General features: G+C 46.0%; 1 protein-coding gene across 1 annotated transcript; it reads left to right on the forward strand.

The window, feature by feature from the left end:
- LOC118289354 (C1q-related factor) lies at window positions 1-16,036 on the forward strand. The gene is made up of 2 exons (XM_035616307.2): window positions 1-1,342; window positions 14,115-16,036. The coding sequence occupies exons 1-2, from the start codon at window positions 734-736 to the stop codon at window positions 14,292-14,294; spliced, it is 789 nt and encodes a 262-aa protein (XP_035472200.1). The 5' UTR covers window positions 1-733; the 3' UTR covers window positions 14,295-16,036.
- Window positions 16,037-19,131: the final 3,095 nt, after the last annotated feature.

The following is a 19,131-nucleotide window of genomic DNA, read 5'->3' on the forward strand; positions in this document are numbered from 1 at the left end:
GAGTGGTAAAAAAGAAATGCAACGGGATCAGAGTCCTTCCTCCGAGTGAGCTGGAGAGCGAGAGAGAGAGAGGAGGGGACGTAACCACACCAACCTCGCACTCGATAGGGGAGCAGAGGGGAGGAGGGGGCTCCGCTGCTACCGCCGTATAAAAAGCCAAGCCTGAGAATCCGGCACCACAAACTCACCACACACACACACACACACACACACACACACACACACAGACACACAGACACATGCACACACACACACAGATGCAGTGACGGCTCTGTATCTCTCCCACTCTCATCATCCCTCTCTCTCCCTCTCTCTCTCCCTCTCTCTCCCTCCCTCCCTCTGTCTCTCACTCCATTCCCCTGGGCTCTGCATCCTTCTTGCTTCTTCTTCTCACAAGTCAGACTGTGTTTGTAAGTACAGGCTGAATGTCTCCCCGCGTATGCCTGGGCTTCCTCGAGTCCCTCTGTATGTGTGAGTGACTGGTTGCCTAGTTAAGTGTGACTGAGCGGAGCAGTGAGGTGTATCAAGTGTATGTGGGTCTCTGTCTCACCCTCACACACTCGCTGCTCCTCCTGCAACTCTCCTCGGGATCTCCGGGTCCCTTTCCTCGGCGACGGGCTCCCCACACAAAGCAGTCACCATTTCCGCCCCAGGGAGACCCACGCTGGCAGCGCAGCCCCTTCCCCGACTCAGCATCGGGAGGAAGACCCTGGTGGCGGCTGCCGTGGGGGTTATGCTGGTCCTGGTGCTGGTGGTCCTCATCCCCGTCCTCGTCAGCTCTGTGGGCACAGACGCCAGCCACTATGAGATGCTGGGCACCTGTCGCATGGTGTGCGACCCCTACCTGAACAAGGGCACGCCGGCCAGCAGCACCAGCTCCACCGGTCTCCAGGCGGAGGCAGAGGCGCTGAGCGACCACAGCAACGTGCTTCCACCCTCCACCTTACTGCAGGGCCCGCAGGGGAAGCCTGGCAGGCCAGGCAAGCCCGGACCACCGGGACCACCCGGAGAACCGGGACCGCCAGGACCAGCCGGGCCTCCCGGTGACAGAGGGGATCAGGGCAGGACTGGGATTTTGGGTCTGGGGGGAAATGGAGCTATCAGCACAGCCACCTACAGCACGGTGCCTCGGGTGGCCTTCTATGCAGGGCTTAAGAACCCCCACGAAGGCTATGAGATACTCAAGTTTGACGACGTGGTCACCAACCTGGGCAACAACTACGATGGCATTTCGGGCAAGTTCATCTGCAGCATCCCGGGCACATACTTCTTCATCTACCATGTGCTGATGAGAGGAGGGGATGGCACCAGCATGTGGGCAGACCTCTGCAAGAACGGCCAGGTTAGTGCTTTGAAAGTTTTCCCGAGTTTCCTAAGCTTCCCTGACTCCTCTGATGCTCACTCTCCTCCTCTCCCTCGCTGTGTTTCGCTCCTTAAAAAAAAAAAAGAAAATCCATAGGCTACATTGCGGAAAGCTGATTTCTTTCATAAAGAGCAAGTCAAATAAAAAAAAATAAAAAAAAGGGACTCTGTGAGGCGAGCGCGCGCATCTGCCGTGCGCCTCCGGAGCGCGGAGCGCACAGCTGTGACACCCTGCGCCCCCGGAGATAACGATGTGTTGACTGTAGTTGCAAACCCCGCGTCCTGACATTGCCGCGGTGCACAGTTCAGTTAATCCGAAGGACGGTCACGGTGTCGGGCTGAGCTGGTGTGGAGCGAGCGCGCCGGTCCTTGGTGCCATTTGCGCCGTAGAAATGTGGAAACCGATCGGTCGTTTATGTTTCTGGATTTGTATCATCTTGACGTGGATGGCATCTGTGTTTAGCAAAGTGCGAGAGGAGTGATGATGATTTTTTTTTTTTTTTTACAAGCACCCCCCCCCCCCCCCCCCCCCCCCCCCCCCCATCTTAATTAGTGTAATAAAGATGCGAGCGCATTCAATTGTGTTTGATTGAGTCGAATGATTGTGGGCTTTTACGCACGAATCGTCATTATTGTTCTTATCATTATTGACAATATAATATATTGAAAAGAGTATAAATAACTGACATTCCGTTTCCATTATGACAAACTCATTGAACTTTAAGTCTACTGTGCTGTCTGGTGGGCAGATTAAGTCTAAAAAAAAAGAGGAGGGGGGGGGGGGAAATATAAATTACACCGTCAATATTTGGACTATATACTTTGTCCGTGCAAACCCAGCGGATAGTGTTGCCGCCGCATCCATCGGTGTGTGCAGTCGTGATAAATGCATCAGGACGTCTATATGATCTATTCACGGCTTCTTTGATGCATCGTTTTAATGGGGCGCTAATTCTGTTTTGCGCACCCGAGGGTCTTCTCAGGTTTGGGTAATGTGTGCCAGTGTGGTTTGCAGCCTTTTTCCGATCAGCCGTCAGATCGCTTCACTTCAAAGTGGCCTTTGAAATATACGTTTCGCCGGTGGGTAGAGAAGAAAAACAACAGAAGAAATGCTGTATTATAATTATTTGCAGTCATTGTTTGCTTTGTTTACTGCAGCAATAAGGACACGACCAATTTAATGTTTCACATTTAATCCTGCAAAACTCATTTCAGTCATCAAAAAAATCAGTCGACATATGTCAATACTTTCTAAATGCATTTACTCCAGTTCAATTCAGTGTTAAGGTATATATTATATAATTAGACAGCGTGAGACAGTAGAGGTTAAGGGGTCGCCTGCATCATATTTCACACATTGTCAAGCCTCGCTAATGTATAAATGCATGAGGCTCAGCTGCACTTAATGTTTTGGGCGTAGTTTTTTTAAATCTTTTTGCATCTTTCTTCTTACTTTTTTTTGGGTCAAATGACCAAAATAATATGTGCACTTATTCTCTATTACTGATTCATATGCACACGGGTCCACACACTCACACAAGGAGCCTGAATCTGCAGAAAGTTTACTTTAACTGAAACCGAATGGTTTAATCAATGACTTGATAGAAATCTAAAGATGATAGATTTTGAAGAAAGTCTTACGAAATAAATGAAAATAAATGTATAAAAAAAACCTGTAGGTGGTTTGAAGCAGCTCTCTGCTGTGATTCATCTTCAAATCCCCTCTGAGATTCAATAGTTCTGCCCTTTCACGTATAGATGATTTTTTTGGGCAACACATCTCAAGAGTTTCGTGACAGAACCACGGAGCTGCTCGGTCCCATCTTTGAGTTATAACCCCCCCCCCCCCAAAAACAAAAACAAAAAAAACAACAACTATTCTTGTTATTTGTTACTTGTACTTGTGACCTGTTATTCTTGTGTAATTTTTGATTGAGCTCCTGAAGTTATGGCAATATCTGTCATCAGAGCTCACCTGAGAGCCTGCAGCGCACCTGTCTGTGTCCGTGTTGCTCACACGATGATTTTTATAAAAGGATGCCTGACATCATCACCTGGACAAGGGGTGTGTGGTTAATCTCCTTCATAATGTTCAAGTTTTAATGAGTCATATGCAGTAAAAAAAAACCAACAACAACAAAAAACTCTGCTCTGGATCCAGAGGGAGGGATGCATTGCACAACAAATATTTCTTCAACTGATTCCAATGTAAGTTCATGTGTGGATTGATTACAGAAAGTTCATATTAGCTGAGCTCAGCTGTTGCCTATACGCTTCAGTTCTTCTTTAAAAACGATTTTATGTTGGTTTTTTATTTGCTTTGGGAGGCAGTTTTTTGCCCCGCAAAGGAGCGAAGAATTTAAATATTATATCAACTGATGTTTTGTTTTGTCCAATATATAATTTTTTTAAATTCTGCAGACTACTGCTGCTGCTGCTGCTGCTGGGCTGCAGCTGGTCATCCTGACATATTCTTGTTCATGATAACCAGCAGTTTGAAGAACACACAGACACACTCACAACTGGCAACTCATAGTTGCTGCATTGATCTTACGGGTCAAACAGAGTGGAGTGAAAAAGATAAGTTGAGGCGGTTCCGTATATTGACAGGGACAATTGAGGAACACCTTGACATTGACATGTCTCTACTGTCAAGTATTCATTTCATGAACATGTTGGGGCTTTTCTGACTCACCATCATCAGCTTGCTCTGCAGTCAGAGACACAGATACTTGCCGCGAGATAAATCACAAAATAAAATCCACAAAAAAACGGAACTCACCGACTTTTCGTTTGACATCGCGGCCCAGCAGCTGCTGTGGACCGCTTCACATCTGCTGGGCGAAAAAATACTTCTACTTCTCTCATTTTCTTAAGTTTTTATATTTGTTTTTGCCAAGTGGAGTATCCAAACAAAGCAAAGAAAGTGGTCGGGGTCTTAACATTACAAGTGCTGAGGACCACGATGTGGGTAACATGGAGATATTTATATTTCTTTTTTTTAGTTGGCATTGACTCTGTGGCGTGATTCTGCAGCCCCCTTGCCAAGGCAGCCAGAGGTTAATTCCTTTGCCAAGTTCATAGCCAGCAAGAAAAGAGAGTTACAGCAATCACCTTCTATATATAATGTCTCACTCAACAGGAATGTTTTATGGGTGGGCGTAAAAGCATTGATATACAGTATAATAGGGGAAGAAGAACATATGCTCCAATAAAAGGCCTTCTGTTCCCGCTTCATTGTGCTCCCAGGAGGAGGGTGTGGAGGTACTTAAGTTAGACGCACACAGTGTGCATCCCCAGAGTCCCGCGTAATGTTTATAAAGTAGTAACCGCTTCCCTGTCTCTTGACTTCCTGTGTCCTGTGCACGGCTTTATGCGTAAATGTGCAGTGCTGCTCTCGCTGTGGAGTTTAATAGGTCGTTAGCGGATGGAGAAGGCCCCATGGCCTCGATCTGTGTAAAATGAGTGTGAACGGTTATAAGTGTTGGGCCGGCTTATGCTACATCATTGATGAAGTGCCGAGGGTCAAGCCGAAGCTCCCGGTACAGTCACACTGGTGTTTTCCTCGGCTCATTACGGCAGCAAAAAGCTGCACCGCGAGGTGGCCGGGGAAATGGGGGGACGATACTAGCATTTTATCATCTGTTGGCTTATAGTGAAGCAGCGGGTTTCCGGGCCCTGCGGCGCTGCTTCCCATCCAGCGCGTGCTCCTCTGCCACTCCAGGGGGTTCGCTACAAGCTGCGTTCGACATCAACATCCATAGGTTACTCTGTGTCTTCTCCGTCTTTTCCCACTTCCTCTCTTCACTTGCCAGACAGCAGCACAAGAATCGCAGCATTGTCCCCGGGACTTTGACACCTTTCTAAAAAAGTCAGCTTCCTGGTAAACAAACATAATAAGGAATCTATTTTCAGCACGGTATACACTTTATCCGCTTTCCAAGTTCCTCTCCACAAACTCTATTGGCTTTTCATGGGCACACTCTTTCAACTCGCTTGCCAAATACCGATCCTGAACTCTCACCGTTAAATCGGTGCTTCGCTAAAACGTGTCGTGGACACACCCTAAGAGAGAAGGGGGGAAACAAAAAAAAATACAGTGGTGGCAGCAGAAGATGGAGAAAGAAAAAGAGGACAGAAAAGACATAGTTATTGTGCTATTGTGCTACGCAGTCTATTTAATTGTAATTAAAAAGCTTGAACCAGATCCAGGATGTGTTTGCGCTTCTCCTCGCCGTTCCCTTCTTAATATTGTTATTAATCTGCAAAACCGTTTCAGAGTTAATTAAAAGCAATGACTTCGGCGTCAGTCTCTCAAGAGGACCATAGTGAATAATCACTCTGTCTCCTTCTTTAATAAGCTTCAACGTCCTTCGTGCACATGGCTCTTCCCTAGCAATTACCGCTGCACTCTCCTGCACACACACACACACACATTCGCACATGCTCACACACACGCGCAGGCCTCCGCCCCCCCACCCTCCGAACCCACTGCCTGAAACCCCCCCCCCCCCCAACTGGGCTCTGCCCTCCATCTCTCCTCTACGTCGGGTCTACAGGAGCTCACTTTCCTAAAAGGGGCAAAAAAGTTTAATCTCAAAAAGAAAACTTTTTCCTTTTTTCTTTTTCTGAAGCTGCAGAGGAGAATGTGGATTGTGGTATCACAAGAATCGATTCGCCAACACACGGTGCCATCAATATTCCTCGTTGCTCTCAAGTGATGCATTGCACTGTAACAGCGTCGGCTACGCGCGCGCCGTCCTTTTCCTCAGATTGGAGTTTTTGAGCTCACCTTCGCTTCAGCGTCTTTTGCGATTTCTCACTTAACCTTAGGTGTTGCTCAGCTGAGCTCAGTCGCGTGTCATTTTGCCCGTCAAACCGGTCGCCTCGGCCCATCTCCACTCGTGAAGGCACGTCCGGGGAGGGGGGCTTCAGCTCCGGTGCACTCACGGAGGCCGTTCATGCTGTTGCTGTGTATCCAGGTGAAACCCACCGAATTGTGTTCAGCATGTGGCGTCGGTCCAAACGTTAACCGTGGAAGCCGAGCCATCTGGACATGGGCTGTGCTATGTTTGATTACTTACATATGTTCCACAGAGACGTGTGAATAACAGAAAGGGAAACCCGTGAGTTATCTACACTGATACAGCAATACTTAGATCGATTTTAACATTCTGGTAATGTTCGGTGCCGCCATTCGTCATCGTGCTCCGACTCCAGCACTGAGAGGCCTCTGTGTGTCCGCCGCGTGCAACAGAGAGACTCTGTCTGGCGCAGACAGGCAGCGTTTGAGAGAGCCTCCCTCAGTCGCTCGGCCTCTTTGCCCACAGTATTGATCCCCTTAAGTGTATATATGTGCCTGCGTGTGGGCATATACGTGTGTGTCTCGTTCCTTCCCACTGACAAGACCCGTCTCCTTCTGTGTGGTGTACACCGTGGCACTTCTTCTATAATCAGCCCGAGAGCTAGTGGAGGCGGACCTTTGGCCTTGATCTGCTGTGTAATTGGACATTGGATTTGACACTCTGCCGAGTGGAACATTAGAGCTGGCCTAATTAGGTGCGAGGGCTATTAAATGAAGATTGGCCCGTGTTGTTAGGAAATTCCACACAGATTGGAAATGTCAAGATGACACCGCGCTGTCATCCGCACGCACAGGGAGGAAAATCTATCATTTACTGGTGAAGTTTCTGAACTCGCCCGGAAAAAAATGCCCACCCCTTGTCCATCATTATTCCATTTGCTTTGAGAACATCTTACACCGAGCTTTACAGAGAGCCACGGGTGCACTGGCCTCTCCGATTCAGCAGCTCATGAAATGCTGCTATGCTGATTTGCAGAGAGATCAAAAACACAGTTTAAAATAGGGTATGGATTGTCTCCTGTGGGCTAGCTGACTCAAGGTTGCTATGGTGTTGACTCACAAGGCTTCTTCATTATAATGAGGGCCATATGGGAGGCAGACCAGTGGCCCCTGGCACTCTTATGCAAACATCTCTCTCTCTGTCAGTGTCTCCCCGCGCCCCTGACATTTAGCCATTCCCCAAAATTCTCCGAATAAGTCAAATACCCACGGATATCCCCTCCCTCCTTACTGGATAGCAGCAAGTCAATGGCTTTGAATGACTCACGGTGCTCTGTGTGTTTAACACTTCCTGCCCCCCCCCCTTTTTTTTTAAATGAATATGGGTAAGACATCAACATTCACCCTAGTACTGTAAGAGAGGATGAATCAGATACTGTATGAATAATGCATGTCATTGCAAAGCTGACAGTTTGCCTCTCATCCGACACTTATACAGACACTCACTTTGCCTCATTTTAGAGGAGTTCCTTTTTTCTCTCTCTTTTTAAAAAAAAAAAAAAAAAAGGAAGATGTAAGCGCCTCAGGGTTACTAGGAAGCACACAGGGGGAAAAACAGGCTTAGTGTGAAGAAAGTTAAACAGTTTTGCGGTGAAGAAGTGTCTTTGCAGACGATGCCGTGAGCAGTGATGCTACTGTAGTCTTGGTGTCGGCGCCAGAGGCAGACTGTGCTGTTTCTACTGTACCGCGGTAATTAACGGCGAGTGACGAGTCGGACACAAGGAAGGAAAGACCAGCTGGATCGCGGGTCAAAGTTGATGCCTATTTTTTTGCCACCGCTGTTTCCTCTGCGAAGCCTCTTTCAGGAGGCGCTGCCTTGATCTCTTCCTCTCTGTTGCCGCTGCCCATTCTGCGGTATCGTTTTTAAATGGCCCCCCCCGAAGGTTTTTTTTGGCAACATTTGGATCAAGTGTCAGCGGCACTAATGTCTGACGCCAGACTTCACCGTAAGCAAATTCCACAAACAGTGAGAGGTTTGCGCAGGAAAGTCATTCTGTTTCAAAGGAGGCTGAGCAGGTACAAAGGGAACAGCCGGGGAAATTAATTCCGGAAGCCTTTTCCTACCCGCATCTGACAGATGGCAAATCTGCCAGTTACCATTTCATTCCTCTTATCATTTTTTCACTTAGGTTCCTCCAACAAATAAACCTGTGACACATACGAGAACCGCCAGGATTCCGATAACACAAGTCACTTGCAACCCATCGTAGTTTCCTGTCCTGGTTATCTTCAAATTGCATCTCATGTGCGTGTTTGCATACACAAAAGGACAAACAAGGCATGTATGTGTATGCCTCTCTGACACCTCGAGTGTGTGTACTTGTGTGTGTGGCGCACTCAAATGTTGGAGCAGGCTCAATAGCAGTGGCAGGCCATCTAAGCTGCTATTAAGCATGCAGTGCATGGCTGGACTGTTCAAACACAATTAGACAGCAGCACACTTTGATTTAAAGAGGACCAATAGACTCGTCGATCCAAAATGGAGGCTCAACATCAAGTCAACAAATCCCTGTCAGCGGAGCCGCGAGACATGTCCTTGTCACGGTGACAAAGCCCCTTGTAAGATCACCGTCCCACAGAGACTTTACAGGCTCGTCCCTGTGCCAGACACAACACATCACATTGCTTCAAATTATCACCATTTTCATAAACGGCATCCTTTTTTACGGTTTATAATGATAATTGAAATTGCTGATTGTAATAGATATCCCACACCACTGACGGTCTGTGTTCAAACGTGTGTCGCCTTTGGGGCAGCATCTTTGTTTAAATACCGCCGTTATTGAAAGCTGTGACATTCATATTCACAGTTAAACAAGGGCACAAGTTAAGGGAATCCACACTTCACTTTTCCCCGGCACACATCCTCTATTAAGCCCGAGCGCAGCCTGGAATTTTCTCCTGTCGCCACTCGGAATATTGTTCAATCAAAGCCATCATGCTGACGAAGTGACGGATGCAAAACACGCACGAGCAGCCACAAGGAAGACAACATTGCCTGACACCTCATTTACCATCGCTGGCGCCGGCCGCGCACAGCCTCATGCTTTGTTTGTCTTGTCAAAGTTGCTCTACATATTCCGTGTCAAGGTCACGCACTGCCGATTGGCCGCTTGTCCTGCTCATCGCTCACGACGCGTCAGCCGTAATCCTGCATTCGAACCCCCCCCGCCTCTTGTCCCTAACAAGTTCTTTGTGTGAAAGAAGAAGAAATAAAACTAGCTCCTATAGGAATTCCCTGATCATTATTTCACAAATAGTGAGAGATTTTAATCAAGCGTGCTTTACACTGAAGGCGAACGAAGGAGGCCTTAGACTGCGGCAGTTAGGTCTCAGAGGGGGATAAAACCCATTAGAGCCAAGAAGCAAAAAAAACAAAACAATAAAACCATTGCCTTTGCTCACTCTGTCTCTTCCTGCTGAAGGAAAAATATTATATTTGTATTTCCCCTTCCCCACGGACACGAAACGCACTCTGGAAGGAGTCGTAAATTTTGCTCCTTAAAAGAATAATGAAGATAATAATTTAAGCCACATTACACCTCTGTGACATTGCCAGAGGTTCCCGGGTTCTGTGTGAACACCTGCAGAGCAAATATTTCGTTAAAGTTTCATTAAAATCCCAACTGACAAATCCTCCTGAGCCGTCGTCACCCCCCCCACCGCCGCCGCCGCCGCCCCCACCAACCCAAAAGCGGTAACCGTTCTAATAAGATGATGTTGACTTGGCACACTCAGGGCACATATCATATTAATATGCACTGGACACAGGCATCTCACAGCCAGAACAGGAGGCTGTGTTTGCACATCGATATGAGCTGTGCTAGATTTAATCAGGAGGGTAAACAATAAAAATAAAAAAGTACAGTATTGCATATATTACCCCTGCATCCTAAAAACTCTCCTCGGAGTTTTAATTATTCAGGTTAGCCTTTAATTTAATACGCTCGCATGACTGATACTGTCTATGGTGTTTTGTTCCTTTTTAACTTTGAGAAACCATCAGATCTTCTTGTTTGTCTTGTGCAGCCTGGGAAAGGTTAAACCGTACTCACGGTGTTCCGCTCTAATTTAAGTCAAACCAAATGCATGTGGCATTTTTATTTCTTCAAAATCATCGACATTGATGTTGTTAAGAAAGCTGACGAAGTGTCAGCCTTGCCGCCCTCTGCTCCATAATTCTAGCGTGAGCTGAAGGCTATGTAAAGAACAGTTCATGTGAGAGCTGAGCATCGGGTGGATTGCAAGAGCACTTCACAACAAGTCCAGCGGAAAATTGGCCCATGTATTATAGTGTAATCATGATTTGTCGGTTTCAAGTTAGCTGCAAGTGATTCAAATTCCTTTTATATCCTGGGGAAACTTTCGAGCTTTGCAGTTTTTTTTTGAATCATAGAAAATTGGTATGATACGTGTTAATAATGCTCATTAATTATATTTAGATTTAACTAACAGCTGTGGCAGCATGTGCAATTTTGATTCTGTGTGAATATTTCTATATGTTATATATATATTGTGCAGAAATGTATAGATCTGTCTGTTCGTCATTGTGTTGATCTGGAAGGAAGTATTTCACACACTCAAGTCTTCTCTTGGAGAATGTTGTGTTTTTCAAATGCTTGTATAATTTGCAGCTTGAAAACGCATGAATTTATATCAGTAATTTTTTAATTGCAAATAAGTGTCCCCATCCTCGCATGCTTCTCTGATTCAAACTACTGGATATCCAGTTCACGAAAGACTCACATTTGCTGTTTTGATCAAACTTTGTACGCCTCTGCACTTCCTCTACCGAAATGTTTCTTTCCCAGTAGCAGGCTGATGAAACAATACACCTTAGATGAGCTGACAGTTTAGTTTTAATCGCAATAGTCATTATTGAAGAAAAGATGAGAACATCCGTAATGAAACTTCATTAACTCAATCCATAGACACTGCAAATAAAAGCAATACACTAGCATTAGCAAGAGGCTAATTGTGAAATGTGTGCATAAATCTTAAAACTAAAAAGACACTCAGTAGAGCGCATACGCCCGCCAAGGCCCAACAGTTTAATTAATTCAATCACGCCGCACCAAATTGCAAAATATGCTCGAGTTCGAGCTCCATGTGTTATTCCTCTGGGAAACTGGTGGAAATGTCCAAAAATGTTGGAGAAAGTGAAAAAACAATTCCAAGATCTGCTCCATAATTTAATGGTTGTGTGGAAATCCGTTTAATAGGTTTTTTTTGCAAAATCGACCGACCAACCAACCGACCAACCAACAGACAGGGGCATAAACAAAACCTCCTTGGCGGAGAGAGTTATTTATTTAAATTGAATCCTCTTTGCTGCCTGTTCGTCCAACCGAAGCCCCGATTTAAAGATGTCTGGACAAACGCCGAGGCAGGAGCGAGGGGCCAGATTGGACCTTAGAGACCTGATAATGAGCCGCAGGAAAACCCTTCAAACACACATCAATCATTGATTTTGAACCAAACCCTACTGATCAGACTAAGTGACTAACTGCCTGATTCAACCGGTGGCTACTTTAAAGGATGTACAACACTTTATATTTTTATCACCTCAAGAGAAAATACTGGTCTCCTCGTGCGACTGTATTCTATATAAGTTATGACTGTTATGACGGTCTCCTTGCTAGAAACCGTTCAATAGCATCGGGCAACAGCGCCGACTGTAAGTATGCGATGGAGGAGGAAATGTTTTTGTTGCTTCAGCTCTGTAAACCAACACACTGGATTTGAAAATGAAACCATGCCTCTTAGGTAATAGTCCCTATAGTTTTTAATTTAGCATCCTTTCCCAATGTTATTTGGATTTAAATATAATTGGGAATAACAAATCCTCTGGGTGACCGAACTAACTGTAAATGTTACCTCTTTCGTCGTCACGTTGGGATCATCATCCAGCAGCAGCATTGTCTTGAATCTGGAGAACCAAAAAATAAGAAAAGAAAAGTCCTCCTCTGTTCGGTCCAACACGAATGTGAAACGCTTTCATCTCAGTCGCTGTGTACAGTTGTCGGGCAGAGGAAAAAGCTGTGTGAAGTCTGGAAGATGACAAGGATGACAATCATGAAACTGTCCATCTTTAGTCCAGCAATGTTACAGATGGTTGCAGCGTTGAATCGATGGAATTCTTAGTGGTATTGGTGCTGGAATTCGGAGCTAAAATACCATATGTCACTGTCCAACTCCTTATAGACTGTATGCACTGTACAGAATAAGGTTGCGGTTCATGAGAATTAGGCCGGTGTGCACACCAGGCACAAGCTGTCAACTCCTAGTGTGTGACCTTCACTGTGTCTCCTAACTTGTTTTTTTAACTCACTCTTAACTCCCATTCGGCAAATAAATAGGTACAAACAGTCTGGAAACATGGACGTCCACATATAAGAAAATCACAAGGTCGTTTCCTACCGATAGCCTACCACTGTGTCGTCTCCCTCACTCCACCACACGCATGCACACATGAAAAAACACATCAGTTGTTTCAGCGCCCATTTGGCAGCGCAGCTACACTTTCCTCCCCAGAGAGAGGGAGGGCGGGCGGGCGGGAGGGAGGGAGGGAGGGAGGCCGCATGTATGCGGTGGAGGTCTTAATTAGCCAGGACAGGTTATTTAGAAGCTGCTCCAAATGTCCTAAAGCCAGAATGGCAGAACACACACAGGAACACACCCACTCACAAATACACCCAGTCGGACAATGGGAACCATAGAGAAGTAATACAATAAAAAAAGATTCCTCCTTTTCTCCCCTTTTAATCACACAAGCTCATTCCGGTGATGCTCGTCACGCAGCGCTATGCGTCATGAAATATTTCTGCAGTCGTCCTTGATGTTTTCCTTATTGTACTTCTCAGTAATTTCCTCGGCAGCCAGAGGCCCCCCGAGTCGGCCCCAGTTTCCGAAAACTTTCCCTTTGTCTGGACCTTGTGTTCCGAGGCCGAGTGTTAGGTTTTCTATGAAAGACCGCTGGCTAGATTGAAGCCATAAATCTGCCTGACAGAACGGCCTGAGGTCTGACTGACCCCCTGGTCGCTCCTGTAGGTTCAATATCAATATGAAGAACTATGTTCCTGCCATTCGTGTGTCCAGTGGAAAAACTCAAGAAAAAAGATATACACTGTCTCCATCCGTGCAACAAAATTCCCTCTGGTCGCAGCAGCAAGTGATTCTTACTGAAAGATCTTTCAGTCTTTTAGTTTCATCTTTGTTTCCTTCCTCATTCCTTTTTTTTTTTTTTTTTTTTCATTACTTCACCTGAAAAGAATGAAGTTGTATGTGTTATTTAGAATATTTTAGGTCTGAACTGTTTGTTTCCTAGTTAATCAAAACCTTTTTCAATATAAATTGATCAAAGATTGGAGGGATGGATTCGAGATCTGGCTCCAGGAAATTATCGTTGGGTGATTCCGAATCAGAAGTCCTGCACTTTCTTGTACCGAAAAAAATAATGAATAAAACACTTTTATCTTACCATTGTGTGTATTTTATGCAGATCTTGTTACTAAATTGAAAATAAAATATATATATATATATATATATACATATATACATATATATATATCTTTATATATATATATATATATATATATATATATATATACATATATACATATATATATATATACATATATATATATATATATCTTTATATATATGTAGTATTATAACAACAAATGTAGAGAACTGTGTAGCCTTGGTCGAGGTATGTAAGAGATAGTAACAGAGATTTTAAAAAAGTGAGTAGAGAATCTTTCTAGTATCTGTGTAAGTAGTATGAGAGTCCAATTCAAAATGTATTAAACTCATGTCCTGAAATGTACCATAGCTAACGAGCCAACCTGTTCTCCTACATGTGTCGTCTGCCCCTTTTCTCTCCCAGGTCCGTGCCAGCGCCATCGCCCAAGACGCTGACCAGAACTATGACTATGCCTCCAACAGCGTCATCCTCCATCTGGACGCAGGCGACGAGGTCTATATCAAACTGGACGGAGGCAAAGCCCATGGAGGGAACAATAACAAGTATAGCACCTTCTCCGGCTTCATCCTCTACGCAGACTGAGAGCAGACGGACACAGAGACAGTCAAACAGGGAAGAGATCCAGAGAAAGAGTTGTACGACAAAGGGGGGTGGGGGAAGAGTGGGTGTGTGTTAACAGCCAGAATCCTAGTTTTCCTTATTCTCTCCATCATCACGGACACCTCTGCTTCGTATCCATCAGCCAAGACACCCAGGCTCTGTAGCCGAGCCTGAATGTAAAGCTTCCGAGGACACACCAAGAGGCGCCGGTGCGGGCGGCGTGCCAAGAGCCGGACGTGGGTCAGGGAAGTGGGCTGGTTCTCCTGTGCTCCTCGACATAGTGCCGACGTGTCAGAACCTCCACGCTTTCAGTGTCTCTCCTCCTCAGCCCCGCTCCATTGCACAGAAATATCAAGGACAAAAAAACAAAAACGAAAAACACCCTGCAAAAGTGGATGATCTCACCTCTTCTTTCCACAGTGGCAACGGTCAGCGGACTCAAACTGACTGAAACGTGTAGTGTTGTTCCGTGTAATTTCCCCTTAGATTGTGTTTTTATTTTGTAGACATGCATAGTACTCTACACAGATGAGATTTAAAAAAAAAAAAAAAGAAAGAATATATTTGTCCAGTGTGAAGATATCCTGTTTGACTGAGAGAGTGGATTCGTGAGATGTTACTTGTGATGCAGCTCAGAGATGTAACAGCTGGAAAAAGAAATCTTTGAATCAAGACCGTCAGTATTTCACGGCAGTGGGTGTTTGTCTCCATCAGTGGCTATAGCAAGGTAATTATATATATTGTTCATGTGGAGAATAACAATATATTGTGCACTCTACCTTCTAATGTATCTGACAAAGGAAGCCTCTCGTATAGACAATAGCCTTTTCCATAAAGCCACCTCACCCTTTTCACAAACACACAATATCCTGCTGCTGTTTGGATTAAAAAGTAGAGTTCAAATCGTCTCCTCGATGTTCTAGTTGTAGTCATGTTTAGGTGCTCTGCTCGGCACAACCGGCCCTGTGTGATGAAGCAAAATCTCAGTTCAGATTCTGAGGTAAAACCAAGTTACGGAGCGGCCATTCTTGCTTCCTCTCTGCTGTGCCGACCTCGGAGCCGTCGTTCTCTGTAAAAAGAAGAAAAAAAAAAGAAAGAAGAAAAAATCTGGCTGAGAGAAAAAGGCACAAAGAGCCCGACGTGAGCAGGACAGTGGGGAGGTGGAGGAGGCATTCAGGCACAGTAACAGTGAGTGGGCAATTTCTTTCTTCCGTTTCGGTATCTCTGAGCTTCACTGGATGTCATGTCATCCATTCATTAGCTGCATATTCACTGACACAGGAATTATGGTAATATTTACTCAACATGGCGACCTGACAACGTGCAAGAGAATGAAACTGATTTGCGTGAGTGACTCGGCCTATTACGATTGCACGTTTGTGTGCGTGCGTGCGTGCGTTTGTGTGCGTGCGCGCGCGTTTGCACGTGTGAGTGTGTGTATCTGTGCGTGCCTGTGTGCGTCTGCATTTTAGCATGTGCCGTGCCATCGCTACATTGTTCTTTTCCCAGAGTTATTCTGTGCTACAGCCAATGACAGATATTTTACTCAGCAGCCAATGAGATTGTGCTCTGTAGGGTGGGCGGCTCTATAGATGAGGATGATGATGATGAGGAGGAGGAGGAGAACAAACAGCTTGTAAATGAACTCTATGACATGTTTGTCTATCTTATCTTTTGGAATTGTTGAATACATTTAAATAATAAATGGGATTTTTTTTGAGTGACTCGTCTCACGAGAATTCTTGTATCCCAAAATACGCTAATTAGGCAAAGTGATCTGTAAAAGGGTTTAATTTGCTCTGTGAGTCCAACTAACTAGAGTGCGAACAACATGACTGGAAATGTTTCTTGCTCTGTTCAAACTAAGAATTTGAACCGCGGCCTGTCAGTGCAAACATAAAAAAAAAAAAAATCCTATCAGCAAGTCCCTCATTTCTCTTTTCTTTCCAAAAAGTTAAATATATTTACGGCGAACGGGCTTCGTGGGAACGATGTCTGTGTTTCTGCTCGCTCCTTCCCATCCTAAAGTGATCCTGTGGAGCTTCTCTCCGTCCGTAAACGTGTGCTCAGAGATAAAGACGCTCCAACTTGGGCAACAACCCCCAGTTGAGTAAAAAAAATGCCGTTTCTGAATGCCGATGAGTCCTCGAGGAAACGCAGGCTATTCCTCATCCGGCAAACCATGACGTCTTTTTTCTTTCCGAGATTCTCATCAACAGAGGCGCGATATGCCCAGCGAGGACGAGAGGGTGGAGGAGCAAAGACAGGGGGAGGAGAGATTGAGCGAAATGGAAGAGGAGCAGAATATGGCTTGACAAAGACAGATGGAGACACGAGAGAAAGAGTAGGCCACAGAGAGAAGTAATGGGGAAGGGATGGATAGGGAAGGGAGGGTGAAGGGAAATAGAAGGAAGACGGACAGACACAAGGAAGGGGGGGGGCTGGTACCGATCGGGGCGGAGAGGGAGGAGGGCTGGATTGTTTTCAGGGTAGAGTGATTCTCTGTCGGGCCTGTGTGAGGTGTCAGGAGAGATTAGCCGGCGTGGAGCTGGAGGAGAGAGCTTGAGATAGCTCGGATTGGACAAGTGTCAGGGGCTGGACATTCCTCAGGCCTGGCAGGAATGGGATGTGACACTGGCTGCTGTGCTGGGCCGCACCACATTGCTGCTAAGGGAGGCCGTCGTCCCTTCTCTGTATCGTTTCATTCATTTCCCCCCCCCCAAGCCTCCGACAAGCTTAACCACGGGCACACTTGGGGCAAATGAGACTATTTGAGCCTTGTTTAAAGCTACGGATCTCTGTAAATCATATCCCACGTCATTTTGAAGACATAAAAGCTGGACCATCGCCGGATTGTCCACCAGCTGTGTTTTAGTGTTTGACATCGGGCCAGATCTTGTTGGAAATATCCTGGTTGACTTCAACGTAGCTGCTCCTCAACACAAATGGACTTTCAACTGTCAGAGCGTCTCGCAAAGACAGATGGTGAAACTTTATCTTCATCTTTCAACGTCATCCGCTTTGCAAAATTTGCAACAAACCAAACATTATAATCCCACTGTGCAGCAAAAAAAATAAAATAGTCATAATACATGCAATGGAAGGGAAAAGCTATGATACCGGAAAAAAGTCTGCAGTTTGTCAGTCAGTGGTTTGTTTATCCAGCAATGTTCCTGACTGAAGACATTGGAGGAAAAAAAAGAAAGATGAAAAGCATCCAAGATGGATTGTAGCCCAGAAACGAACCTGACAGGTCGCTGATGGAGGGACAGAACTGAGTCACTATTTGACAACTTTCACGCCGGTTGTGTCACAACCGCATTTTTCCACGAGTCAGAAAACTGAACCCTGGGCGTGGCTCATGCTACTATGCGTTGTGTGCATTATGAACAGTGTGTCGCTCAAAACATCCAGCAACGGAAACACGTGAAGCATTTGCAGGATTTACGCTACTCTCTGCAAACGGAGCGGCATGTCGCAGTTTAGGGATGTGAAAACTAAATTTGTGTTATTTTGACAGCGGTCGGTGACGCCGCTAAATAACGAGGATTCCCACGCGGCCAAAATATTAATTCATCACTCATGATGTCATGAGTCAGAGAAGGTTTTTTTGTATCCATATATCTGTATATCTTATTGCACTGCGTTATTGCACTTCTTCTGTGTTTTTAAAGGGTAATGAGAGTGAGAGTGAAGTGAGAGGCCTCTACACCAAAAAGAGGCAACTATATCCTGGTCGCAAATTTTTGGGGTGCTTTTTTTAGGGTGCTAAAACATTTAATGTTAATCGTTATATTTAATCTTGGTTAGCGTCCTTAGTAGCAAGCAACAGCACAACAGCACCGCGGCCCAGGAGCTGTCTGGAGGGCAGCGAGTGTGTTGGCAGCTTGTCGAGGTTTACAAAAAGGTTTCCGTCCACGGCAGACACGTTTACAATCCCGACTCGCACGCGCTGTCACGCCGTGATACTCTTCCTATGTTCCAGTCTCACCTTTTACTCTCGGCCTCTTTTTTTCCCCCCCACCTACTTTCTTTTCTCCTTACTGTGCCCTGCCTTTAACCTGGTATGACAAACACAAAGGTTAGGAAAGCAGTACAGCTGTTAGGAGATCGGACACACACACACACACACACACACACACACACACACACACACACACACACACACACACACACACACACACACACACACACACACACACACACACACACACACACACACACACACACACACACACACACACACACACACACACACACACACACACACACACACACACACACACACACACACACACACACACACACACAACCTCGCTGCGTTTGCTCCAACCACCGCACATGATTCCCTGTGTCAGTTTGGGCTGCGGCCGACGAGGAAGCCGTTCCCCAGTTGTCCCTGGATGGTCCGAGGCTGCCAGGCCAGGTGTACTCTGCAGTCACTCGCTGCTCCGGGGGAGCGCGCCGTGCCGCGCCGCGCCGAGCCGAGCCGCCCGGGCTCTTATCTGCAGGCCCGCCCTCGGACTGTGTGGCGGTGTGATCCCACCTTGCCGCTCCACTGCCCCGTGTGCGCTTGTTTCAAAGTGCAACAACGTATTTCCTGGCTACAGCAGCGGAGAGAAAGTTGACTCACAGAACTTCGGTCACCTCTGACCCCCATCCCCCTCTCCGACTTCCAATCTGATGTCTCTACTCGCCTTCTATTTTTTGTTCTTCGTATATGTCCAACTTACCCAAGACCGCGCTCGCCCTTACGTGCTGCGAGCAGACGGAATGCAATGCAGTAAATGTTTATCACGCTCTCCATCTCCTCCTCCTC

This window comes from Scophthalmus maximus, chromosome 17 (genome assembly GCF_022379125.1).
Source record: "Scophthalmus maximus strain ysfricsl-2021 chromosome 17, ASM2237912v1, whole genome shotgun sequence".
NCBI classification, from domain to species: Eukaryota; Metazoa; Chordata; class Actinopteri; order Pleuronectiformes; family Scophthalmidae; genus Scophthalmus; species Scophthalmus maximus.

Excerpts from the sequence above, each read along its gene's own strand:
- LOC118289354 (XM_035616307.2), top strand. The coding sequence starts at position 734 with ATGCTGGTCCTGGTGCTGGTGGTCCTCATCCCCGTCCTCGTCAGCTCT. Across the intron at positions 1,343-14,114 it reads ACCTCTGCAAGAACGGCCAG|GTCCGTGCCAGCGCCATCGC; the intron begins GTTAGTGCTTTG and ends TTTCTCTCCCAG.